The sequence below is a fragment of the Strix uralensis genome, chromosome 7 (assembly GCF_047716275.1).
Source record: "Strix uralensis isolate ZFMK-TIS-50842 chromosome 7, bStrUra1, whole genome shotgun sequence".
Taxonomy (NCBI): domain Eukaryota; kingdom Metazoa; phylum Chordata; class Aves; order Strigiformes; family Strigidae; genus Strix; species Strix uralensis.
In genome coordinates, this window is record NC_133978.1 from 20722675 (window position 1) to 20748504 (window position 25830).

At 45.4% G+C, this 25830-nt stretch overlaps 1 protein-coding gene across 12 annotated transcripts in view; it reads right to left on the bottom strand.

Moving 5' to 3' along the window:
• PAX2 (paired box 2) overlaps positions 1-25830 on the bottom strand; it is an 85636-nt gene that overhangs the window by 29474 nt on the left and 30332 nt on the right. For 10 of the 12 annotated variants that reach the window (XM_074874778.1, XM_074874773.1, XM_074874783.1 and 7 more), the window contains exons 4-5: positions 21432-21517; positions 19213-19332 (exon numbers count right to left, since the gene is read on the bottom strand). In XM_074874778.1, the coding sequence (XP_074730879.1) occupies positions 19213-19332; positions 21432-21517 (206 nt within the window). The remainder of the gene's footprint in view (positions 1-19212; positions 19333-21431; positions 21518-25830) is intronic. The other 2 variants (XM_074874779.1, XM_074874775.1) reach the window with 1 other exon arrangement.

Sequence of the window (25830 nt, forward strand, 5' to 3'; positions counted from 1 at the left end):
TCTGCGTGGTGTTTGGTGTGAGTGGATGGGTGTTCCCGTATATGGTAAAACTTCCATTGATTGTCATTAAACCAGATTTTACCCTTAGTGAGTTGTCCTAGGTGGTTACACAAATCAGCGCACGCATGCACATGTATTTGCCATTCCTGTCTGCCTGCAGAGCCCTGTGCACGCGTGTCTCCTGTGTGTGTGCAGGCCATGCCTTTGTGTGAAGAAGCTGAAACCACAGCTTTCCCAAGTCGCTGTAGGAGTCTCTTTTCCTTCATTTATTCAGGGGCCCTTCAGATCTTGACAAATCTGTCACTCTAAATTTGCGAGAGATTATGGTGCTCTCTCCCTAGCACAGAGAGAGGTGATATATGATATCTGCTGCCCCTATTGATTGCCTGATCTGGTGGCAGAGGGCTGGCGAAATGAACTTGAAATGAACATCATGCCTCAACTCATTGTGCGTATAATACACTGCTTAATCCCACATTTTTCAGCTGCTATGGAATTCAATTGATCAATCATGTCCCTCTGATAGTACTGTTTTAGGGGTTATTGCTGCTCTGCTCACTGACCTTTTTATTTATTTATTTATTTGTGTCAGAGTGTGTGTGTGTGTGTGTGTGCACGCACGTAAGTGCGTATGTGTATTTGGGAAACTCGGGACCGGCTGATAAGAAAGGGCCTGTATAGTCAGTGGGAAACGAAAGAAAAGGATGAAGGGAGGAGAAAGGGAAGGAACAGGGTTAGATAAGAAATCAGAATGATCAAAGCAAGCAAATAGATAGGGAGAGGTGGAAAAGTTGTAAGGAGAAAGGCAAGGCTTTAGGTGGGAGTTCTGGATATGGGGCAGGGGAGGGGGTTTGGCACTCTGCCATGGCCTAGGCTTTAAAATCTACAAAAGAAAATAAACTTTTGACAGAGGCCTGTAGGCTACTTCAAGGTGGACCTTGTCTAAACAGCTTGCAGTAGTATTGGACTTTATAATGGTAGGGCACGCTAATCCCAAACTTCACAGAGCAATAATATGAGCTGTGCATATGGATTTTACTTATGAAGTGGAGAAAGTTTCACAGAGATGATCCTCAAAGACGGATTTATGTGTCTTCTGTTGCTAACACTGAGACATTCAGAGTCACGGATCATTATATTTTCTTCAAAACCAAAGGTCTGTAAATCCCCTGTGTTTGTTTTCTGGTGTCAAAACCTATAGAGGATATGTTTTAATTTTTTCCCTGAAACTGCAAGGGACAGACACTTATATCTGGTTTTAGATCAACGTTGCAATTCTCATCTAAGCATACGACTCTGTGATCTGGACTATCAGGAGAAGCCTCAAAGTGACAACTGTCTGGATATGAGTACAGGTGGCAGTAAGGAGCGGAGAGGACTTCAGGGAACAGATGGGGTCCATCAAAGATGATGGGTGAAAGTGAAATAAGGGCTCATAGGAAAATTTGGGTTCAGAAAGATTAGCAGATCCCATGAGGAATGGCACTGTGGTGGGCAACAGTCACTTCAGCTGATGACAGTGCTAGGAGTAAAAGTTTAGGGGATGGGGATTTGCCAAGAAAGCAGCTCTTGGAAGGGGTGCTGTGGTGAAGCAAGACTTCAGCTGCAGGATTAGTCTGGGAATGCCACCTAGGTAACTGTGCTAGCTGCACCATCAGGAAGCATCATCACCTTTCCCAGTTCCCTCTTTACTGGTGAAGGAAACTCTGTGGTACTGTGACACAGGGACACCCCTCTCTTAAATCAGAAGGATCTTAACAAACAGTTTGAGAGGTCACCGTGTCCCTCACAAGAGCACATGATTGCTGTCAGCGTGATCAGGACTGGCCTTGTGCATGTGACAGGAAACATCTCTCCTCCCGAGGGGCTGCCAAGGGAGCGCACACAGCCAATGTTCAGCATAAACCTTCGACACAAGACACAGAAGTGCTCCACGGGTGTCACAGAAGTATCCTGACAGGTAACAAGGAAATGCTGTGCCAGAGGACACAGGAACAACCTTAACTACATCTGACACAGGGAATATGCCTGTTAAATAGGTCCAGAACAAAGAGAAGTTCTCAGGTCTGGAAGCCACAAAGAAACCATCACGTACAAGTAGCACAAAGCAGTGTAATACCGTTACTTCCCTGGCTACAGGTGACAGAGAGTACCCTTGCTCAGGGTGGAACAGGGCCACCTCAACAAATAATTCAGAAGTATTGCTGACATAGGAAGACCTTTGTGGCACAGAAACATGCAAGAAGGTCATGAGAAGCTGTGCAGCTGGCACACAAACATGGAGATACTGTTCTCTTCTGGGGCAGGGGATGCTACTGCCCCCATGATGTGTCTGCCTGCTGTCTCGTGGGGCCTTGAGTGGGGCCTTGATCTCAGCTGAGGCCTTGCAGCACTACCAATAAAAATCATAGTCATAATAAAAGTGAATGTGACTGGCATGAGAACTGCCAGCCAGGTGACACAGCAGAACCCATCTAATTGTCAAAGCCTCCAAGGGAAACACATCTGTCTAACGCAACAGTGCTGAGCTGGCTGCTGAAATGCCATCCCTCTGCGCCAGTGAGGCAACCCTGTCCTCTTCTGCAGCCTGCCTTTGTCACTGTCTCCGCTGGGGTCCTTAACCCAGAGCAGTCCTGTCCCACTCTCTGGGCACTCACAGCTACGTGTGCTGCCCTTTCCCAAGTCACCCTTTGTGTTAAGACTGCTCTTTCCCTTTATCCGATTTCCCTTCTCTTTTTTCCCCCTCTGATGTGTTCGGTGTCCCCACGCTGCCCGGGCCTGTCAGGCAGCTTTCCTGAACGTCCCGGGGGGCCTTTCCCCGCACTGCTAGTTGTTGCAGTTTCAAACTCAATTGTTCTCCTCGGTACTGAGGCAAATGGAGTCATTAATTACCTTCTATCGGCTGGGCCGAGTTCAGAACGCGATCGATAGCCAGTGCTTGTCATTCACAGCAGCCAGCCCTGCGCACACCCTCACGCTGCATTCGGCACAGGTCCAGGAAGGAGCCCAGTGCTATCAGACCCTGGCATCAAGCTCCTGCTGGGAATAGCAGCCCTCCTGCATCTGTGTCTAAGCTGACCCCCAACCAAGGGAGAGATCAAGGACAAAGCCCTTGGCTGAGGGAGCGGATCACACATTTTCACATGGTCAGAAGTGTCTGGTACTGGTGTCCTGGTCTGCACAAGCTGATCCAGTCTGACTGTCACAGTGTTTCTAGACTCTGTTTGCATCCTCAATGATTATTAAACTAATACTGTACTCCCCACAGTAGGGACAAGGGCAAGGACTGGCAGCCCTAATCTGGCAATGTTTTCACCTGTGTAACTTTCTTGCCCTACTCAGCAGGGTTTGGAAAAGGCAGGCTGTAAAATTTGGCTTACATTTTCTTCCAGAAGAATTTTTGCAGCCTTTTGGGCAGTGTGAAAGAAGGTGTCATCTCTAGATGGGTTAATTCTGTATTTCAACACATAGTAGTGCTGCAAGAATTGTCACGGCTTTGATTGTGATAACTGGACTGGTGGGGAGAAAGATGAACCTCAAATTCAGATGGAAAGGATCCCAAGTGAGTGCAGGATAGAGATGACAGAGCATGGAAGGGGCTGGCAAGGTTTAGCAGTGCACAGAGAGAAATATTATCAGGGATCTACACTGTGATAGTGAACGAAGATATGGTACAAGTCAGGTTATGTACAGTATCCTGCAGAAATAGGATAGTGGGAGATGAGTGCTGGAGGAATGTGACCTCAAGAAAGTGTATCAGCCTTTGTGAAGTCTGCAGTTGTTCAGATTGCTGTGTCTATTTGACTCGGAGGAGTCCACAAGCCTGAATCTGGGTATGCAAATTGATTGTACTGTGCTGGTCCATGTGTGTCTGTAATTCAAGTGTGTCAGTGACACATAAACTGTGTGTATTTGTTACTTACACACTCACACTCAGAGCAGAAAGGCTCAGAAACAAAGGGATTTTATGTTTTGAAATGAGGGTATAGCTCAGATGAGGAATCAGTGAGCAAGGAAGGCTGCTCATGCAGGGAAGTGAGCATCCCAGACCAAGGAAGTGAGACCTGTGCCAGCACCTGACAGCTGGGGGCCTACAGTGGTTTTAACACAGGGATTGTGTATGACACTCAGATAGAGCAGGGATGGGCAATGCAGCTTTAATGCAGGGCTTACATGAGCAAAATGGCAATGCTCAATGAGAATGTAAATTAAATGAATTGTGTGTGCAAATGTGTAATGAAGTGTGTACGCAGATCTGTCTTGGATTATCATGGGAGCATGCAAATGTGCATTTAAGGAAGTGAGTATGTGTATGCGTATGAAAATCATATGTATTTACTACAGCATCTAAGTGTATGATTGCAAATTTGGCCCAATGCTTCTGGGAAGCTAAGTCTGTACAGACTTAGGTGTGTGCATTAGATAGTAATAATCAGTACATCCAGCCTTACTGAATACACCAGTAAAGGCCTTTCCAGGTGTTAGGCTGCAAGCAGCTACCTCAGATGTGTGTACTGCACATACTACAGCGTGTGTGGGTGTGCAGATGTGGCGTGTTAGCCTGGGTGGTCAAAGCTGGTGGCTTCTGTGCAAGCAGTCACTGCAGCTTTGTGACCTTTGAGTATGCTGGAGGTGAGTGGACATAATCTGCTCTTGGTCAGGTTGTTGCAAATACACGACAATTCCCTTACCTCAGAAGAGGCGCTGGGGATTTATACCATTGTAATGAGGGACAGAGTGTGGGTCCAATATCTCTTAATAGCACTATTAGGCTTGACTGTTAGCCAGATAGAAATGCAGCTGCCTCCAGGACCCAGTATACTCGCTTTGTTTACGTTGGCGGAGTAGCAAGCAGCACTGTCACACAGCAGGCCAGATCCTCAGTTAGTGTAAATGTGTAAGTCTCTTACATTCAGTGATTATACTGATTTACACATCCTGAAAGTTATCAGAAGGGTTATTCTGATTTATGATGTTGTGGTGTCCACAACATTGCCTTTAGTGCAGAGCCCTCAGGGAGAGCTGCTGCTGCAGGAAAGCAGGGTGCCAGGAGCTATGCTGTTCCCTCTGCCAGGGCAGAAGATGTTCTCAGCATCATTGGCATGACTTAGCTCCCTTCTCTCATCTTCCTAAGCCCATTTGTTGGGGAGCTACTTTTGGGCAGGATCCCCCTTGGTGAGCACATAAAATAGGGTGGCTTTTGTTAGCTCCAAAGGACAGAAGCAACGCAAAAAATTACATCGCATGGAGCCCTAACTATGCTTGTTTAGAGAAACTGCTTGCATTTATGAAGTCTTTGGTGCGGAAAGCAGGGTTGCAAATGACTGCATCAGAGCGACAGTAAAGGCCATTAATTTCCTGTTATGTTTTCCTGTGTTGGGGGCTTTATTAATTTAATTTTACACTGTCGAACAACAGCGAGCGCTGACACCGCCACACTCGGAAGGTTTTTTTTTTCTCAAGCAATGCTTTGCCTGACATGCAAATCAACACTGCTATCAGGACCGCTAGAGACAAGGAGGGAGCCCAGAGCTGGGTTGTCCCCATCCAGCCCCATCTCCCAGTTTCTGGGAGATCCCTGAGATTCCAGTGGAGCACACTGGCACCTGAGAGACCACCAGATCTGGATCAGGCCATGGACACCTCTAATGCACAGTCTAGAAAATATGAATTCCTCTTTAGCTTGCTGGGTTCCATTGGCTTGGTCCCCCACTAACATGCCTCTTCATACCACCTTTCGTTCTATTTCTCTTGCATTCCCTTTCATTCCACCTCATTTTCCCCTCATACACTCTTTTACCTTAACCTCACAAGTCAAAGAAGGCTGTGCCTGCCCCGAGCCAGATGCTAGTGAATCATGTTATTGGAAGCTCTTCTGAGTCAGCACTAAACCAGTGCTCAAGCAGAGTGTTTTTAGAGCTGCCATTTTTGACGTGCCATGAAACAAAGGCTCCAATCACTCAGAGTCATTAAAATTCCCATGGCATTTTTTGAAAGAGTGCAGACATTAACCTGGCTGTCCTGAACAAAATCCAGCCTGAGTGATTACCCACAGCATATCTTAATTCTCCTGTGGTTTCATTTGGACATGGCACAGCAAAATTTCACTGTTGATGCTCTGTATTGTTCAACATCTGCCATAGTCCACCCGAGAGCCAGCCACATTTCAGTAGTAAATGAGATCTTAAGAAAGGGAAGGTTAATAAACAATGTATGATACAAGATGGGTAATTGTAAAATGATGTGCAATAAAATAGCTAAAGGCTTGTGATATGCAGCAATCTGCTTGTACTGTCACCATGCAAACTTTTTTTTTGAATGCTCGTTCCTGTAATAACTGAAAATCATTATTAGAGTAATTTGGAATCTTTCTGCATGAGCTCATGTAAAGGCCCTTATTGGTATATGAAGGGGGCTATACTGATACGACCTGTATAAGATGTATGTTGGAGATACATTCCAAATTGTAAGAGGTAGTCCCCAAACAAGAGGGGACCCAGTCATGCATAGCAATCAGTTTCACAAACAAGAGAGGGCTGTGCAGAGAAGAGCCATAAGTATATCTGAGAATTAGCTAGTGGGGTATTTTTTTTTAATTTGCTGGGATTTAGTAAAGTTGTCCCAAACTCTAGGCTAGTTCTGATCTGCTTGGAAGGTCAGCTCCTCTGTTCAAGGCCTACCTCTTGCCACACTAGATGCCAAAAGCCAAAGTAAAAAAACAACAGTTCCTTTCGGAAACCAAGCATGGAAGTGTACCTGTCCTTTATAACAGCCTTTTCTAAAGTATCTAAGAGAGGACTAGAAGGTACTCAAGACTTGATGGACATTTCATACACAATAACCACCTCATTAAGGTTTAATCAGATGCCTACAAACCTGTTCTGATACAGATCCCCTAGCTTAAAAGCAGAATAATACCTCTGAGCTCCCAAAAAAGGCAGAGCCAGTGAAAGAAATCCTGACCTACTCCACATCCAAATGGAAACACTGATACCCATGACCTAGCTCCTGTTCTGGCACTGTGCTCCTGTGTGTTTTCCTGTAGCTGTTGATCTGTGTGGGAAGAGGACTTTGTACCTCGAACCTGATGGGATGTAAGCAGTAGGATGCTTAGATGGATGAAGGAAAAGCAAAGGAGAAATGTGGACCCAGGCATTAATTTTAGGGCCCTTGACAAAACTCTGACATTTTAAAGGGCCTTAAAATGGGCATGAATTGCATTTGACACCTCTTCAAAGTGGCCTTTATTTTATCTGATTGATGCATGGAAAAATCACCTTCAAAGAATTATGGATGGAGACAGATAGAAGACAAACAGATATGTCTGCTATGTCTCGATAGATAGGTATCTGTAACTGCTTCTTTCAGGCCATCTACTGTTAACAGAATTGTCCCCCATATGCAAGGTCTTAGAGCTTAGCCTAGCCTCTGCAAGCCAACACAAAATGCAGTTTGTTTCAGGTCTTGCTTGGCAGCCACAGAGGTAGCTGAAGGAAATCCAGTACTCCCTGAAAGGCTCTTAAAATGTTCACAAGCTCTATTTTTCTTTAATACAAGTTCTTGTGGCAAAATTAAGCACGCTGTTTTTTCTTTCTCTCCCCTCCACTTGAGTCACCTCCCTGCACCTCATCTATCCAGCCAGGATTCTCACGGGCTAATCACTTGGTGAGATCTTGTTGCTTCCCCCTGGGATCCAATGAAACAAGGCTGGAGGATCTGATGCTATCACTTAGGGAAGCAAAGAGCTCCTGCTTTACTTCCAGACAGCAGCAGCCCTCATTTTGGGAGGAGGAGAGGTTTCTCTCTGGCCCTGTCTGAAAACAAGGTGCTTAGTGTTTTCCTTTAGCACAAGAAGACACCCCTCTATAGGAATGATTTACATCTATGAACAGCAAGCGATGCTTAACATTACATTGACGTAGACTTGGGAGTGCAGAGATAGCCAAATTAGGAGCTAATTGGTGCACTGGGGATTGACTGTTGGGCCCCCTTGGCTGCTGGGATGTGATCAGAAAGAGAGAGAGAGAGAAAGAAAGGGAGAGAGCAAGAACCATCCTCCGCTGATGCCTCTCTAAAGGTTGGGATTCCTGAGGCCGCTGCTGTCTAGTGCTGTCAAGGTCAGCAGGTTCGGGTTCACTGAACGGTCAGGATGGTTTGAATTACTGGCACTGCCTGCCGATTCCTCCGCTGATCGTGATCCGTCTTCCAGCGCTGGCTGCGGGATGCTGCTCCCTGGCCATGTGCTGCGCACAGTGTGGGGCACAGGGAATGTCAGAGAGGCAGATGCTCTTGTTAAGAGGATAAGTTTTGAGGAAGATTTAAGGAGCCAAGGCAATACTGAAGAAATGCACATACTCCATGTGCTGAGCATGTGGTGACCAGGCTTCCAGGAACAGCAGTTCTGATCTGTTTTTCTTTTACCTGGAGAACTGCCCCCTGCAAACTTCAGCCTTCCATGGAAGTTAGGAGAATGGCTCGAACAGGGCCTATGAAACCCTTATGGGGTGAAAAACCTGTTGGTGAAGATTTCTGTCCAATTCTATATAGGTGGAATGATTAGTGAGAAAAGACTAATGCGTGAGTCTTTATGTAAACCACACTGCTAGGACATTTTCTCCCCAAACACATGTAGCTGTGTGACCAGGCTAAAGGGCAGGTGTAGCCAGGCGTGTTCCTACAAGTTTGTCTGCAGAGAGCACCAGAAGGCAGTCAGAAAAGTGCCTGCCAGTGTGCACCCCAGCAGGCAGGCTTGGAGCCACTGGAAGGGACCTCACTGGAGCAGGTGGGGAGAAACTGTGTCTGCAGGGGTGTGAGTATGCACAGGCAGGCTGCTAGTGTCACATATGTGTGCCTGGGTGTTATCAACATGCAGCGGAGTGCCTGCGTGTGTGTGTGTGTATGTATACTGTACACATATGCTATCCAAACATCCATAGCGGCAGTGATAGCGGAAGTAAGCATATGAGAAAGAGTATGGCAGGAGAGAGCGACAAAAGAGAATTGGAAGAGGACTGGGGGCTGTGTGGAAGTAGTGTCTAGTGTGTGTCTTCGACAAGAACGTCTCCACAGGCATCATTGACTGACTTTCAGTGAAGCTGCACTACAGAGAAATCTGCCTCTCTCAGTCCATAGGCTAGAGTGCTTATTTTTGCTTCTTATTCTAAGTTTTGTTGTGTACCTCTGTGAGTCAGTTAGCTCCTGGGTGCAGTCAGCTACATCTGCCTATAGCTGTGTATACAAAGCTTTCGTACTCACACCTCTGCATCTGTCTACCATGCACATTTCTACACCTGGAGGAAACTCAGGGTAATGCTGAGAATGGATCTTCAATGAGCTGCCCATACCTGATGCCCATGCATGAGGCCTCTTGTACAGCACTCTCAGAGCTCAGCAAGACATGGAAGAGATCAGGGTTAACATCATGCAATCTCCTCTGTGAAAGGGAAGCCCCCCCCCCCCCCCCCCCCCCCCCCCATCTCCTCTAAGCTCAGCACAGGTATTCTGAGCAGGTTCTCTGTGTGGCCTGGTCCCTATGCATTAGGAAGTACATTATGCCTACCATCACCTCTGCTCAACTCCTCTCCCAGTTCCCTCTTCCACTGCAGAGCAATGGGCTCTGGCAAGAAGGGTCAGGGACAGTGCCCAGTATCGTGCTGGTTTACATTAATGAGATACACACAGTGTAATCCAGCAATGGAGTCAGCTCTACAAAAGGAGGTAATAGCAGGCTGCCATGAACAGAGCAGCTCAGGTAATTGGTTTATCTATCTAGAAGCAGTAGTAGCAATCTCTGCACAGACAGAGTAGCAGTAAAGTCTCTTCCTTAAGGCTATTTCCTTTGTCTTTTCAATTGCTTGCACATCCATGTGAGATAGAGAGAGAGAGAGGAAGAGAGAGAGAGCTAGAGAGAGAGAGGGAGAAATGTTAATTTGTGAATTAATGGCTTTTCTCAGCGGAATTGTAAATTCAAATGTCACCTCACAGGGTGACACTATGCTGGGCTGCTGAAGAAGCAATGATAAGATCCCCCCCCCATCCCCATGCCGACATATACCCATGCCCCTCCCCTCCCTGAAAGATAGCTACGGAGTGGAACATGCTACTTTTAATTTGCAATAACACCACAGTAGAGGGATGCAAGAATGACTGCTTTCCGACCCTCCCTTCCACAACAAGCCGGGCCACATCTTTCCCTTTCCACCTCTGCCTCCTTCCACCCTCTCTTCAACCCCTCCCATTTTAAACTGAGTCCAAGACAACACATTATCTCAACTCCCCCCACCCCAAACTAATCAAAGGATGAGCTAAGGGAGGGCTCTTTAGAACGGATGCCTCTGCAACCCTCTCCTCTCCTGCAATAATCAGGTGAATTAATGACCCTGAAGTTAAAGTGAGCACTGATACTCAGGCGTTGTGCGGCGTAGGGGAGAAAGCCTTCATTGTTTTCGAGCAGGAGGCGGGCAGCAGCAAGGGAGATTCATGGATGGAGATTGAATATGCAATTTTCTTTCACCTTGCCAAGAGCTGCCCCTGGGCTGTGCCTGGCCTAAATTTTTTTTTTCCTCTTGCCATCTCTGCCTTATCCGGCCCTCCCACCTCCCTTCCATTCTTTCCAGAAAATTACCTTCAAAATTGATTTCCACTTTTACAAACAAATATAATGGGAACATGAGGGGGAAAAAAAATCTTGGGCTGTGATGAATTAGGCCTGTCAGGTGCTTCCAAGTCTCCTTTGTTTTTGTTTTACTGCCCGTTAGGTTCTTTGTTTTTCCAGCAACTGGGAATAGTGCCCCTGCCCACACAGTCCCTGTGGTTCATGGCTACCATCACAGATATGTCCATCACCTGATGTCATCACTGTGTTATCCCTGCTCTCCATCACTGTGATGCAAACAGCCACTGCTAACAGACTGCCCCAGCCCTTCACACCAGGATGCAACTGATCTCCTCATGGAGACACTGCATGTCCCACCCTGCCAGTGACCTGGTTCCTACAGCCATGCTACAGGTCCATTGATTAGCCTCTGGTCTTCACCCCGCTCCTCCTGTTCTCCTTTGCCTTATTCAGCTGATTCTTGATGGAGGTTTCCCAGCCCTCCCTGTTCTGATAGATCAGCCTGGGTCATCAGCATGTCACCTTGATCCCTGTTGTGGCTCAGTGCCATGTCACCTTGATTCCATAGCAGTATTGCCCTTATGTCTCATTGACAGGTCACTTGACCCCAAAATAGTGTCATCCGTATCTCCCACTGTCATGGCACCCTGATCCACTGTTATACCAGTCACCAACAACCCTCTAAAATACCATTTGCCTGCACATTGCCAGCTATTCCTGATGCCTTTGGCAGTTTATTCTGTCATCCACGGTGCATTAACCTGGGATCCTCATGAAACCAGGCACCATGCTCCCTCTGACTCCCATACTCTTTACATCCATGAAAAAATGTAAGTCATCTCCCTGAATGCAGGCAGACCCAGTGTACAACTCATCTAGCGTGAGCAAGAAGATCCAGAGAGAGATGGGCACCAGCAAAGCTAGGGAGCAGCCTCTGCACAGGTGGACACACAGAGCAGGCAGAGACCCTGGGAGGACTTGTAGCTGCCTGACTCCTGCTGACACATTAGCTGCAACAGCCCCTCCCAGGAATGAATCAAAAAGTGGAAGGAGAATATCTAACCACAGACTAAATACCCATAAATAAACAGTCAGACAAGCACACTTTCATGGCACTCACACAAATAAACTTAAAGAAAAGCTCTGTGCATAAGTGTCACAAAATGTAGCCAATACCATTTAAAGACACAAGAATGCAAACTGGGACACAAGGAGGTACTAATGCAGGTGCATGTCAATTAAATGTAATTTCTGAATAAACAACTTACAAAAATATACATACACTAACTAAATGAAAACCTGGAACTCAAAGTAATTCCCTTAAATTCACATATACAAAATTAAATCATGTAAACAAATACAAACTATTTACATAAATAAACAACCTTCACACAGGCAAGAGCAACCGATATATATATATACAGCATACACACAAATATATAACCCCAATGCAAATACACATCTGTACAAACTCTATACAGAGGTGCACAGCACTACCAGGCTACATATTCATATCCAGCAACCACAAAGATACAGTGATACTCCAAGTATGTAACAACACATACACACAGAATATACATACAAATATACAACATTCACATATATGCTCAAATTGTGAATACAAATACCTGGCATTCATAGAAATACATAGCACTAATACTGAGCCATACATGCCCAGACATCCATATGATCCACAGTATGCATTCTCCTACTAGGCAATATTATACACAGCTTAACATACACATTTTCCAGGTCTCCGTAGGCATGCACAAAAATTCGGGTCCAGCCTGCCACTCACCCCAGTACATAAGCACAGATAAGTAGACACCAGTGATTCTAACACAGAAATACAAAAAACCAAACAGGCGTGCATTCCTAGAGACACAAATACACAAGCAGAGACGCACACAAATACAGCTGAAGCCAGACCAGCTTGTCTTCAGATAGTACCAAACCCTGCCAAACTAAGCAGCAGTATAAGCTTTAGAAGCAGAGCATTCTGTCCAAACTGCTTTCTGTGATGTAAGCTGTTAACCCTCCCTTACCTGAAGTCCTCCTGAGCAATGCGTACCCCCCAAACTCCCAGGGCGTGTCCAGGCACACACACGCACATGAACTGTTTCTTTTGCTTATAGACTGACCTCCAGATTCGTGGTGCAACAGCCCACATTTCTGACAGTGCTGTACTGCTTATTCATTGTCCTCACCTTTATCCAGTTCCCCCTCCTCTTTTTCCACACATACTCTCCCTTTTCTGATCGTACTCCTGCAGTTTATTTAGAGAGGTGCAGGATGAGTAGCAGGTGCCTTTCTTACTGTCCTCCTAGGAGTCTCACCAGCCAAAGACCCTCAGGAGGGAGAAGTGGGTGGCTGCTGAGAATAAACTCCCTCTTCAATTTACATTTTCATCTAGAATGGAAAGGAGTGTTACCTACACTTGTGTGTATAGACACAATGAGTCTGAACATCTCCTGTGACCAGTGCTGTTTGCTCCAAGCTGACAGCCACTGGAAACTCAGCCACACTGCATGAAACAGCACAGTCCCAGGGAAAGTAGGAGGAACACTGAGAGTGTGAAGCACTCCAGAAACTGCTCACTCTGTGTGCACAGCCATGAACTGCTGGATGCACACCCCACAACTGTGTGTGATGGTTGGAACATGGGGTTAGCAGCTGAGGCAATGTAACTGCATGTGTCTCCATGTCATTAAGACTAGTGCTGACCTGCAATGAACCAATCATATAGAATAACGCAAACATAACAGCTGTGGTGACAAGAAATCACATCATGAAGCAATGTAGCCACACCACAGACAGAAGCACTGTTGTGTCACCTGCAGGGGTGCAAACACATTTTGTTGTCTTCAAGAACACAACAGTTTTGGGAGAACGCTAATACACCTAATATGCCCAGAGATGAGCATACATCAGGTGTCATGATACAGCCAAGTGGAATTACTCACTCATACGCTTCGCAAACATACGCAGGCAGCATAAGAAAATTAATGTATTTCCCTACAGGACAGTTAAGGGCTAGTCCTCTCTGCACTAGTACAACTACAGCACTGGTAAGGCATTGTCATCCTGCAGATGACAGCATAAGCACGCTGTATGTCCTGAAACAACACTTCGTGAAAACACACAATTCTCCATGCAGCACTGCAGTCATATTGACTTCACTCTCATGGCCAGGTGACAGTCTGTTGTTAGTCAACACAACACATCAGCTGCAGTAACAACTATGTGAATTGCAAGGACAGTACAGTACAGCCTGCACCCATGTACCAACAATTACCACATTGAAACAACCTTACTGCAAGCTATGATGCAGACATACCACCGGAAAATTCACAGCCACCTCTGTGAAGAGTGTAACACCCTTGAGTGTAATGGGACAGCATAGTGAGCAGTGATACACTTAATCTCATCATTAGTATCACAAACGCACAGTCTATAGTGATACAGTTACAAACATGATAACCACAGCCACACTGCCTGCAAATACATATTGATGCCACTGGCGATGACACAAAGTCACCTGAAATGTCACAACCACATCTCCCAAATTATATTATCATTGCCACTCTGAACAACACAAATGGGATCATATTTGCAGTGGCACACTCAGTTGCTGTGTATCTGCTCAAAAACTCAGACCTTCTTAAACACATTACACATCTCTCTGTGCTACTTTCCTCTTAAATAACTGAGTTCAAAATTTTCTTCAAGTCAGTGTCTAAAAACAACTTTCAGGACTGGGACTGCTGCAGATCTCCCTGCCTCACACTCTACCTGAAGGAGGCATTTCTACTTTCCCAGTAGGAAAATAAAATCATGGCCAGGTAGGAAAATCCCTAAGCTGAACACTGTCAAAACCCTGCCCTGCAGTCAGAGTCCTCCCATTTGGAGTGAGGGAAGGGAAAACCACCTATAACAAAAGCAATGCCTCTCAGTAGAGGGTGTTGTGGTAATAACAGAAAATTATGCGTGCAGCACCAAAGAGAAGTGCAGTGACACTGCCTATCCTACAGCTACAGGACTAACAGTGCAAATGCTCCTACTGCTAGCAGGCAGCACCCCGTTCTGCATAGCTCAACCCTATTTTGAAGAGTATGGTGAACCACCTACACTGATACAGCTAACAGTCTTTGGAAAACACCACCAGACTTGCCGAGATGTTGGTAGCCCTTTACTGTCCCCCTGCACTGACACAGTCCTACATCGCATACTTCGATGTAAATCACTCTAGTCATCAAAATGACAGGTGAAGAAAGGAAAGAAGGAACTTCTGCCTTCTCAGGTTTGCTCCCCCATCTCCAGTGGGGATTCCTTTACTGCAGACAGCCTGAGTATTATTGCCATTTAGAGTAGCAATCACTCTGTCCCCTCCTCTCCCACAAACCTACTGCTGATATTAGCACTGATCATACTAACAAGCCTGTGGGTTTTATTACTACTGATACTAATAATACTGGACACATTACGTCTGCTCCCGCCAATAACAGGCTGCGGATATGATCCCTGCTAATGCCAATAATACTGGGGGATATTATCTCAGCCATTGTCAGCACTGCAGATATTATTGCCAGTAATGCTGTCAAATACTACAGATATTGTCAGGGACCAAGATTAATAATGCTGAGAATGTTACAGCACCAGCCTCACTGGAAGACAAATCCGAAATGAGAATTTGGGTCTATAGAGGAAGTCTGTTTGTGGTCTGCTATGGAGAGAAAGAGCTATCTCTAATAAAAGTGGTTTTGTAAAGATCCCAAAAGTTTCACCCAGCTGGAGATGCTGCGATATGCAGGGAACAGTTTAAAATATTGTTTTTATATTATCTAATTATCCGTCCATCCATCCATCCACCCATCCATCCATCCATCCACCCATCCTTGCCTTTCTTCCCATCTCTCCCTTTTTCTCCTTATACAGTGCTCAGGACTACAGTATGAATGATAACTAATTTTTTGTTAGTGCCTCTGGGTCACCCCAATTCTCATCCCTTTAGTTATCAATCAGGGGGTTATGGAACAACTGAAATACTTGCATATTATTTTTCCCCTTTATCCTTCTACACTCATTGCTGCTCCTTAGTCTGAGAATGACTCTGCTGATCTTGGCCTGCCCTCACAGCATAGTACAACATGAGGATCATGAAGAGCCAGGAATTCCTGTTTCCAGCTGCATCTTGATACTGCAAGACCCTCAGTGGTCTTGGGAAAGTCATTACTTGCTGCAGGGCCACTTCTGCCTCTGGAAGATGGTGGGTGTAAGTGGTGGGGAAGGTCAGCGGGAAATTACAGCAACATTGTCAATGCCCATAGCTGCAAGAAATGGCACACACTGTGCTACACAAGTGGTGGTGAACTTTTTTAGCCAAATTTTTAAAAAATTGTAGGAGACTCTCTGCTTTGTCTAGTCTGTCATGGAAGCCAGAAGGTTTACAATCACTGGTTGAAAACTGAAACAAAAGGAATACATGGTCTTAACAGGGCACATCCTGACCATCCTTCCTAGGCAGTCACCTCAGGAAGACACACTGAGTTTGGAGGAAAGACCTGTGATCTGACAGTTCCTTGATGTGACTAGTAGACACTCAGAGCTACCTCCCTGCTAGATCTCAATGCCGTAGTCTTCCCGTGCCACCCTTGCAGTTTCAGCCAGCACATTTGGTAGGTTGGGATTTCCCCTCTTCCCTCTAACTCCCTGTGAGGGACACACCTGGCTGTCAGCGTCCATCGCTGAGCCCACCTCATCCGTCTGGCTCCTTCTGTCCAACTCGGGAGTTCTGCTACATCATCTTGACACATAATTATCTCTCCTCTTCTTAATCATCTGTGCTACTGTCTAATGTAGGCACCAGCTGCAGCAAGGAGGACCTGGGGGAGGGGGTGTGCTCAGATAGAGGCTCCTCTGTCTTTCTCCCACCCTGCTCCCCCCAGCCACCACAGAGGTTGCTAACAAGGTTTTCAGAACCAGGGATTCAGGAGCAGCTTGGTACTTCCCCCCTTTCTGCTGAACTGCATTCCTCACAGAGGAATCCTTGCAGCAGAGCTGGTCCAACAGAGCGGAAAGAAAGAGAGAGCAGTGCTGCTTCTTCTGCCTCCTTTAGGGAAGAGCCAGCCCCAAAACACTGGGAAAGTAGATGTGCATTGGGAGCTCATAAGGGCTTTTCAGTGTGAGAATAAACCCTGCAGTTAAGAAACTGCAGCAAAACAGTGCTCAGAAGCTCTGGGAAATACTGAGAAGGTGTATGCATCCAGCATGAGCATGAAAGAAATACCTGCACTGGATTTCTTGCCAGACTTTCCTAATCTCCATCTCAGCTAGGAACTGTCAGAGCCCTCAGAGCTCAGGGGAGATTGCCCAGGAGTGAGAGCAGGTCACTGGCGGTGCACAACTTCCCCTTGGACCCTTCTAGCCTTAGGGACCCAACCCTGCAAAGTGATGATGTCTTTCAGCATTTCTTAAGGCCAGTGTAAGCCCAGATAACTCAACTTTTGTCTAGGGGCGTTCAGCAGCTGGCAGGGGGTCCCATGCGAGCTTTCTCTGGGACAGGAGCACCACATGTCCCTGCAGCAGATATCTGGGATGGCAGGATGAAGGCTGTTCTCTAAGGCAGTTGCAGCTGTGTCATGTAACTGCCTCCTAAAACTCTGACAGCTAAAGACAAGAAACATCTCCAGGATTGTCTGATACCTTTTTGATTCCTAGTGGGATATGTGGGCTCTTGGCCAACAGCAGGGAGTTGCAGAGTGTTGCTTGCCCTTCATAAATCAAATGTGGGATGAATTAAGGACAGACACAGAGTTGTTCTTACTGTCAATATATCATTGTGAAGTGTCACAGTCTTAGACGGCTGCTTGGTTGTTTCTGTGTTTAACTGTAGTGCTCAAAAAAAGCTCAGATTCTGAGGCTGGAAGTGACTGTGTGGCTGCATCTAAAGTGGGGTGATCTTTCCAGGTATTTGGAAAGAATACCCGCTACAGACAGATTGAACTGCTTCATTTCAAAATGAGATATGGAGGCACCATGTTGAGAGCTGGTGAACACCACACAGGACTGTATGAGAACAGAGGTTCACAAAAACCCCAAATAACTGCCAAGAGATTTGCACAACCATTAGAGAAACTTGTCACTCCATTTGACATCTCACTATTTCCTGTATATGTAACGATGGGAAATGCTGGAGGGGTTTGCAATGTTTGCAGTCTCTTATTACTGACATTTTTTGACTTTGAGGCATTGACTCAGCCCTTCCATTGCTACACTTTTCTCTGAGCTGGGCCCTGCTGCCATCTAGCTGGGAAATGGATCTTCCTCTGGGGCCTGATCCAGTTTCCAATGACATCAGCAAAAATTTTCCCATTTGCTTTAATAGGAGCTGTATTGGATCCTTGCCTCTAGTTTTACTTTGTGTTAGGGAGAAAGGGGTCATGATGACTGTCTTTTTTTCTTGGGATTATTGTGTTTATTTGGATCAAAAACTTATAGATATATGAACCTCACCAGAACCAATGCTGAGAAAATTACTAACAAAATCCCAGAATGCAGCATCTCTCTCAGAAGAGCTTTCTCCTCTCACCATATATCACAGAGAACCCTCACGTTCCCTTGTACCGCACAGCCTTGTGGTTACAGCACCCGCAGCACACTGAGCCACCTGTACTGCTAAGAGGTTCCCCCCACACAACAGGCAACAGTGGAAAACAACATACTGAAGGCAGGTCTGAACTGAACAAACTGGTCAAGCACTACACTTAGAAAAATTCACCTCCTGGCCCTCAATTTTTGAATACATCAAATTAAAGGAGCAAGATTTAAGAAGAAAAGTTTACAAAGCAACCATAAGGCACCAAGACCTTACTCACCCCTCCTGACTCAGTCTGTCTAGACCTGAGACTTTAGCTTTTGGCTCATTTCGGGATTCACTTTGCCCTGAGTCCTTCCTAGCAGGTAGGAAGGAAAAGGATTAAAGTAGCTTAATCCTAATTCCTTAGAGCCCTAGTGAAGTCTTAGATAACAACCTTAGGGCCACAGTACTCGGAAGACCTCCTGTTCTGCTTTCAGACTGTTGCAAGCATGGCAATTCTGCTGTGGTAGATGCTACCCATTGAAAACTGGGCCCTTATGATCACCAGCTAATGTAGCTCATGGCACATCACAGGGCAGGAAATTGTTTGCAAGGGGAATGAAAGATAACTCCCACATTGCTGGTGCTTCTCCGAGATGGCATTTTGTTTGAAAACGAGTGAGTCGGGGAAACCATGTTTACCCGCAGTTCAAAGTCCGGGCACCTGCTGGCACCTGGGGAGTTCAGTTCCAGCCGTTTCCAGCAGTGAATGAACTTGGGATCAGCTCCAGCAATGGAGACGGCTCTCTGCCTGCTGAGCAGATGTCTGGAGACGCAGCCTGTCATGAAAGGGCCTCGGAAGAAGAGCATTCCAAGCCAGCAGGGCAGTGGCGGGGAACTGGTCTCTGTTGCTAAAACTGATCTAGCCCCTGGAGCAGCTGCAAACCTTGGCCTGAAATTGGAGCCTGTACATGGGGACAAAGAATATAAAAGGGAGGATGAGCTTCTCCCCTCCCCCTACCTTCATCACGTTTCCTCTTCTCGCCATTCGACCGAGGAATCCCCAGGATCCCGTTAATGGAGTAAGAGCCCACTGGATCATTGGAGGCACTGGAGACGGGAGGGGATGCTGTGCTGGGCACTGGACAAAAGGAAAAGGGAAAAAGGGCCATGAGGAGAGCAGCACAGCACTCAGGGATCCCCCAGCTGAAAGCTATGCATGCCACCAGTCTCATAGGAAAGCCTGGGCACTAAGCAGACTTCCAGTCCCTCACACTGAAGGACTCATACTCACTCTACTGCTAATGTTGCTGCATTCCAGCTTTGCTAGTCCATTCCTATACCGTAACTCCACAGCCTTCCAGTACAGGGCCATCAATAACAAGTGTTTTCCATCAAGAATCTAAACCTTGTTATATCCCAGTTCAGAGCAGGCTTTCCAGTATATGCCATGGTAACCGAGTGCAATGCTGCATAGGCCACATTCTCTAGTGACTTCCTAGTCTGTCTGTATTTTGCCAGATCATTTCCTCTTAACATTTTTCCACTAGGAGTGCACATGCTTTGTCTTAGCCAGACCAGCCTCTTACGTGTCCATCCAAAACACTCATTGAAAAATTACCTTCTCAGCATAGGTTAGAAGCACTTCAGTGTTGGGCCAGTAAATTCAGTTCCCTACTAGAACAAATGGTGAGTTGGTGATACATACTCCAACCCAGATTAATAAAAGTCTATTGTCTTCCTTTTGCACTGAGCAGTGTCAACAGGCAGACTCCTCCTGCCACTCGGGCCTGTCCAAGATTGCTCATGAGTTTCCAGTATATCAAAAATGACAAGTCATCCAGATTAGAAATGATCACTTCATGATAATTGCAGCTTTACAGTATAGAACAAGTAGAGCTCTGCATCCAGTAGGCATGCCCATTATGTCCCAGCGTGTCCCAGTAATGGGGACAATATCGCAGTTCTCTTGTATGTCACTACCTGTCATTCAGCTCATAAAGCACTGATCTGAAGCAACCAACACCTCCAATACAGGTCTTCCAGGATGGAGCAGAACCTGTCAACACTATCTGATGTAGACCCACACTTCCCCATACATCCCAGAGCAATGAGAGACTCCAGTAGCAGCACTCACAATCACTATCCCAGATCAGCCAATGCATTCCCTAGACACTGCACTACTTCTCCAAGAAGAAATAATATCTGCCAACTCCATCTGTTGTGGTCAGTGATTCCCAGTCCAGTGAGCAAGTCCAGATTAAAAGGCCATCCAGAAATGCTCTTCCATACTGGCCCATTAATTCCACTGTGCTTCTGAACACAGTTCATGTACAGGATTGTATCTGCCAGCTCAGTCCCATGTAGACCAGCACTTTCCAGTAAATCCTTGTATAACAGCTGGTTCTCAGTAACCATCAGTATCTAAGACAGTGTCATGAATATGTGACATTCAAGTGGCCACAAATAAGCCACTGTATTTCACAGTATGCCAGAATACTGCATGTTTTTTCTTGCTCTGAATTGTTACTGGATAAAACTATGCTAGCAACAGCAGACATATGCACCACACAGCCCACAGAGTGAAAAGTACCTCATCACACATCTAGCACGGTACCTTTAAACACAATAGACTAGGAGACATTTGGGCACTTTATTACAGCCTCCATCTTCTGCTCACCTCGATAAACCCATCTCCCCCAGCAGAAAATGCATTTTCTCAGTGAAATACACCCATGGGATACCTGACTGCAGAGCTAGAACAATGAAGAACTCGGTTGTGAGGCATCATGACTATCTTACCCATGTCTGTGTATTACTAGCTCTAAGAAATGGACAAGTTCCAGCAAAGGGAGGGAAGAGAAATTGGGAGAGAGGAGAAAAGGGAGTCAGAGTAAGAAGGAGACAAAAGGTGGAGACCGGTGCTTAGACAGGATAGTGGTAAATACTTCTCTCTAGGGAGGCATAGGAGAGAGTGTGAATGTGAGATGGATGTTAAGGCAGAATCACTTTGGGCAAACCCCTACCTTGGGCCAGTTTCTCTGCCATGATTCCTTTCTCGGCAATTCAGCAAGGGAAATGAAGAACAGAAACCTCTGATTTCCATTGAGGTTTCTTCCCACCCATCCCCATCTCCCTTTTGCTCCGCCTAGCATCTGCTTGTCAGACTTTGTTCCGTCAACTAAGCTTCATCCTCATTTCCACTTGTCCTGTCACCACCCCTTAAGCCTTTCTTCTTACCGATAGTATGTCCTGGTGCAGTCACACCTGTCCCGCTCCCATCTGGTGTTGGGTGAAAAGGTTGCTGAACTTTGGTTCTGATGATCCTGGAAAAGAGCAAAACACGTTTAGAACTCAACTGCAACTTCTCTGTGCCTTTGCATACCCGCGATCCCAGCTATCAGAACCTGAAGGCCTGATCTGAGCTCTGGGTGCAGCAGAGCGGCTTCATTTGCCTTCTTGTGGTCCCAATTCTACTGCTTTAATGATCCAGTTGACAGGAAATTGTCCTTGCTCTGCTCTGTCATCTTTTCCCCAAACTTGGGTATTCACTGCATAACTGTGGTGCTCAGTGAATGAGCTAGGATCTCCTGTGTGTTAGCAACTGCATTAGCATTTATGATCTGATCTGCTAGCATGATCACAAGGCAGTCTTTGCAACTGATAGAAGCCACTGTTGTATTTACAAATGATGTAGATTTAATTTTGTTGTGTACCTAAAAAATACCTTTCTGGCATAGAACTGAATGCTTTGAACTGACGAAGGCTTGACCAAAGCCCTTGCCCTTCATAAATGAGAAGGTGGGAGCAGAAGGCATCTGTAGGAAGTAGTGATGGGATATAGATCACCAGGAAAAAGAAGGTCAGGTAAATTGGGCAAAAATCAGTGTTCATCAGGTGGTCAATGAACACGGCATGGGAATTCAAAAAGATGTCTCAATGAATGCCACAGAGCTCATAATGCAGCTCAGAATGAAAATAAACTGAACTGTAATTGTCCGTGCTCCATTTCTTGTTACATGAAATCTTTCACCTCTAGGTCACTGGCTTAAATCCAGCTGAGGTCAATGGTGAAAGAAAATCACTAGCACCTAGTACTTGACTGGCAAGGTCCCTGCCTACTGGCAGATGCTGGGTATCTGTGACTCAGGAACGACTGTGTCACCAAGGAACTTGACAAATAAGCCATGACCTATGCAGGCCATGGAGACCAAATTCCTTTCTGAGATTAAAATGAGCCTCTCCAATTAGGGTGAAGGCTGCAGATGCTCTTCAGCCTGAGTTTCTGGAACTCTCAGCCCTGCATTATTTTAGCTTTAGCTTCTTCCCAAAAATCTCTTCAGAAAGTGAAAGCAAATAACACCTTCTCCCTGACCATCTGAGAGCTTCCCTTAGTCGTTCTAAAGAATAAATTGGCAAAACTTCAAAAAGCAAACGTGGGTGGTAGTGGGCAGTATGGCATGGATAGAGATAGGTAGAGACATTGAGAAGGCATTTTTGAAAAAGCACCACTCCTGAGAGTGAAACCTTCTTAGGAAAAGAAAGGTATTTCAGAGCATATCAACACAACACATTAGTAAACTCCAATACACACATGATGGAGCCTGGGCAGTAGCTGGAGTGGCAGAGAGGCTGCCTGGGACTTAGCTGGAGACAGGGAATGTCAAGGTTCTAGCTCGGGGTGGAGATCCAGATCTTAACCCTATATAGGTCAGTGGTACCAGGGGGCCTAATCTATAGCTGCTGAGGTCCTATACAGAAGGTCAGATTCAGAGCTCATACTGATTTGCACTAGCTGAGGAACTGATCTGAGAAGTCTGTGCTAGGGCAAATAATACAACTTTTTTCTTCTTTTCTGGTTTTTTCTGTTCTTTTCTCTTCTCTCACATTCCCCCCTAAAACCCCCTGAAGTGCCACTCTGGTTGTGTGAGTTTATTGATTTCCCCCAGCCCAGAGAAACAGAAAGAGGGGATGGGGTACAGGCAAAGGGATGGAAATAGAAAGCTATAAATTATTTGTGACAGGAAAGCAATAGTGCCAGAGTGCTGAGCACAAGTCCCGTGTCACTATTAGATTCCTTTTAGCCTGATGACACTGTAAAAGAGGTTAAGTGTCTGATGGAATCGTACACCTTGGGGGCAGGGGCAGTCCAGGAGCAGAACAAGCCACAGAGAGCGGGTATATCAATTCTCCAGGCCAATAATATTCCCCTCATTGATCGCAACACAAAGTTCAAAAATCTCATTATAGCCAGGCAGACCTGGAACTTTTTAAAAATCAATAGAGTGATATAATGTATGTATACTTTGTATAAATGTATCTATCCATCCATCCATCCATCCATCCGTCTATCCAAAATCTGCCTGAGGGTGTCTAAGTTAACCTACACATTATACTGTGTTATGTTCTATTGTAGTGTAGCATAGTGAATGGATTAGAAGATTTCCCCTGCAGCCTTAGATGACATATTATAAAACGTCCTGTTAGCACTGAGGTGACATCAGACAGTTCCATTCATACTGAGATATGACATCAGATTCGCCATTTGTACTGAGAGGTAGCATAAGACAGCTCAGCTTCTACTGAGGGGAACAATAAGATGAGCCTAATTATACTGAGATGGCCGATCAGGCTGTGCTGAATCATGCTGCATGGAAATTGCAAAGTTTTGAAAAGCCATTTAGAGTAAAAACAGCCTGTGAAATGATGGTAGTATAAAATGCCTGTCCATAATGCTTCAAAAACCCAAGCAGAGGATGAAGAGGAAGGTTCAATTTCCTTCCCCGTTCAGTTCGTGGTCTCTTGGCTGAGAATGCCAGTTAGTGCCAGCCATGACTGTGTTTACTGAGATGTGTCCATTAGGAACTGGAATGAGCCTCACCAGCTCATTTCACCAAGTAGCCGTCAGCTGGTAATGATTTTCGGTCACTACCAACCAGGGCCAGATTTCAGCTAGTGACCCAGAGGTGAAAGGCTGCATTCAAAAATGTTCCCCTCCTGAGAATGAAACTGGTTTTATGTCAAGAGAAAGTGTCTGGAAACAGTGAGAAAAGGCGAGCAGTTCCAGTTGTGCAACCTCAAGTGGTTCAGGTCAAATAATTCTTGGCATCAAATCCACAGCGAATCTAATAAGGTCTCAGGTAGAAGGTATTTCCTAACCTAAAAGAAGAGGTGGGTCATGAAGAGGCTCTCCCCAGAAGTGCTCCTTTGCCCTACAGTCACAACCGAACTCTAGTGTTGTAAGGAAAGAGGAGAAATTTCAGGACCCTAACGCTCAGTACAGAATACAGCAGTGCATCCCCCTGGGTCGATTCATTTAGGGACAGTGATAAACAGCAGGATAGCTGGGCATTGCTGCTGCTGCTTTAAGAGACTTCAAGTGAGTCTGTCCTACACAAGACCACCTAATGAAACAGCAGATGAAAGATAAATAGAGCTGACCTCATCCTGTAGCAACAGATGCAGCATAATAATGCTGTCTTTAAACTCCAGGATTGCTGAAAGCTTCTCACCCTTACCAGAGGTTGAAATACGCACTAAGCCAGCTCTGCTGCCTCAAACCTAGGATTTCTGGATTACTGCTGGGTAAGAGGGAGCAAAACCTTGATCACCTCTTGCTGCCTTTGATGGCTCATCCTTGCCTCTAGACACTGGAGAAAGACAAGCCTTTTTGCAGAACATTTCCTCAGCCCTTCCCAAAAGCAGAAGGGACACAAATCCTGGCAAACCAGTCAGTAGTGTTCATTTCTTGAAGTAAATGCCGATATTTTCAAACATCTTTCTTTTCTCCAAAAGAAATTGTCACTTTGGGCTACGTTCATCCCTGCTCTAATTCCATCACAGTCAGTGACTCCAATAACAGCATTTGTGTTTAATTAGGGGCATAAACTGGTACTTACTTAAATTCCCATTTTTCATTTTCCAGTCAGAGGTTTTTGCACAAGTTGTCTACTTTGAGTTTCAGAGAATATACACAGATTTAATACATAACCTTCTGAAGTTTCAGCAACAGGACATTTATAGATCTTTGATTGCAGTAAAGCAACTGAACTTCATTTCACAATCTAAATTTAATATGTGATATTATCTTAAGTAATGGCATATAATGTCATTACAGTACATAGCATCATGCTGTGAATTATACATCCATTCCTGGAATTCATGAGTTACCATAGCTGACTTGTAGTAACTCTTTCTAGAGTTAATACTGCATACAGCTCCAGCTGAAACCAACTGCCTGTTTCCAAATGCCTTTGACTTTCGTAAACGTTCAGCATTAGATCATGAATTTCCAATGTTTGATTTCTATTTTGTTATTTTCAGAAGTTTTAATGCAATTCCTTTTGCTGATTCTGAATACAGATGGACAGACAAAAATCATCTCTCCCAATATGACAGTTGTAACAAGCTCTAATCAAATTTGGTCAAGAACGTAGAAAGAAATATTACAAGTTAAAATTAGGTGAGCCATAGTCCTTTCTGAGAAGCAGAACTTTCTTTCACTTCTTGTAAATAAGCAAGTGAAAAATCACTTCTAAAGCTGTGCAGAAATTATTTGCTAAAAGAATGACAGATCATAGGAAACATCCCTCGCTTCTCTGGTATTTCTATCTAAACAGTCTTATAGCCTGACATACTC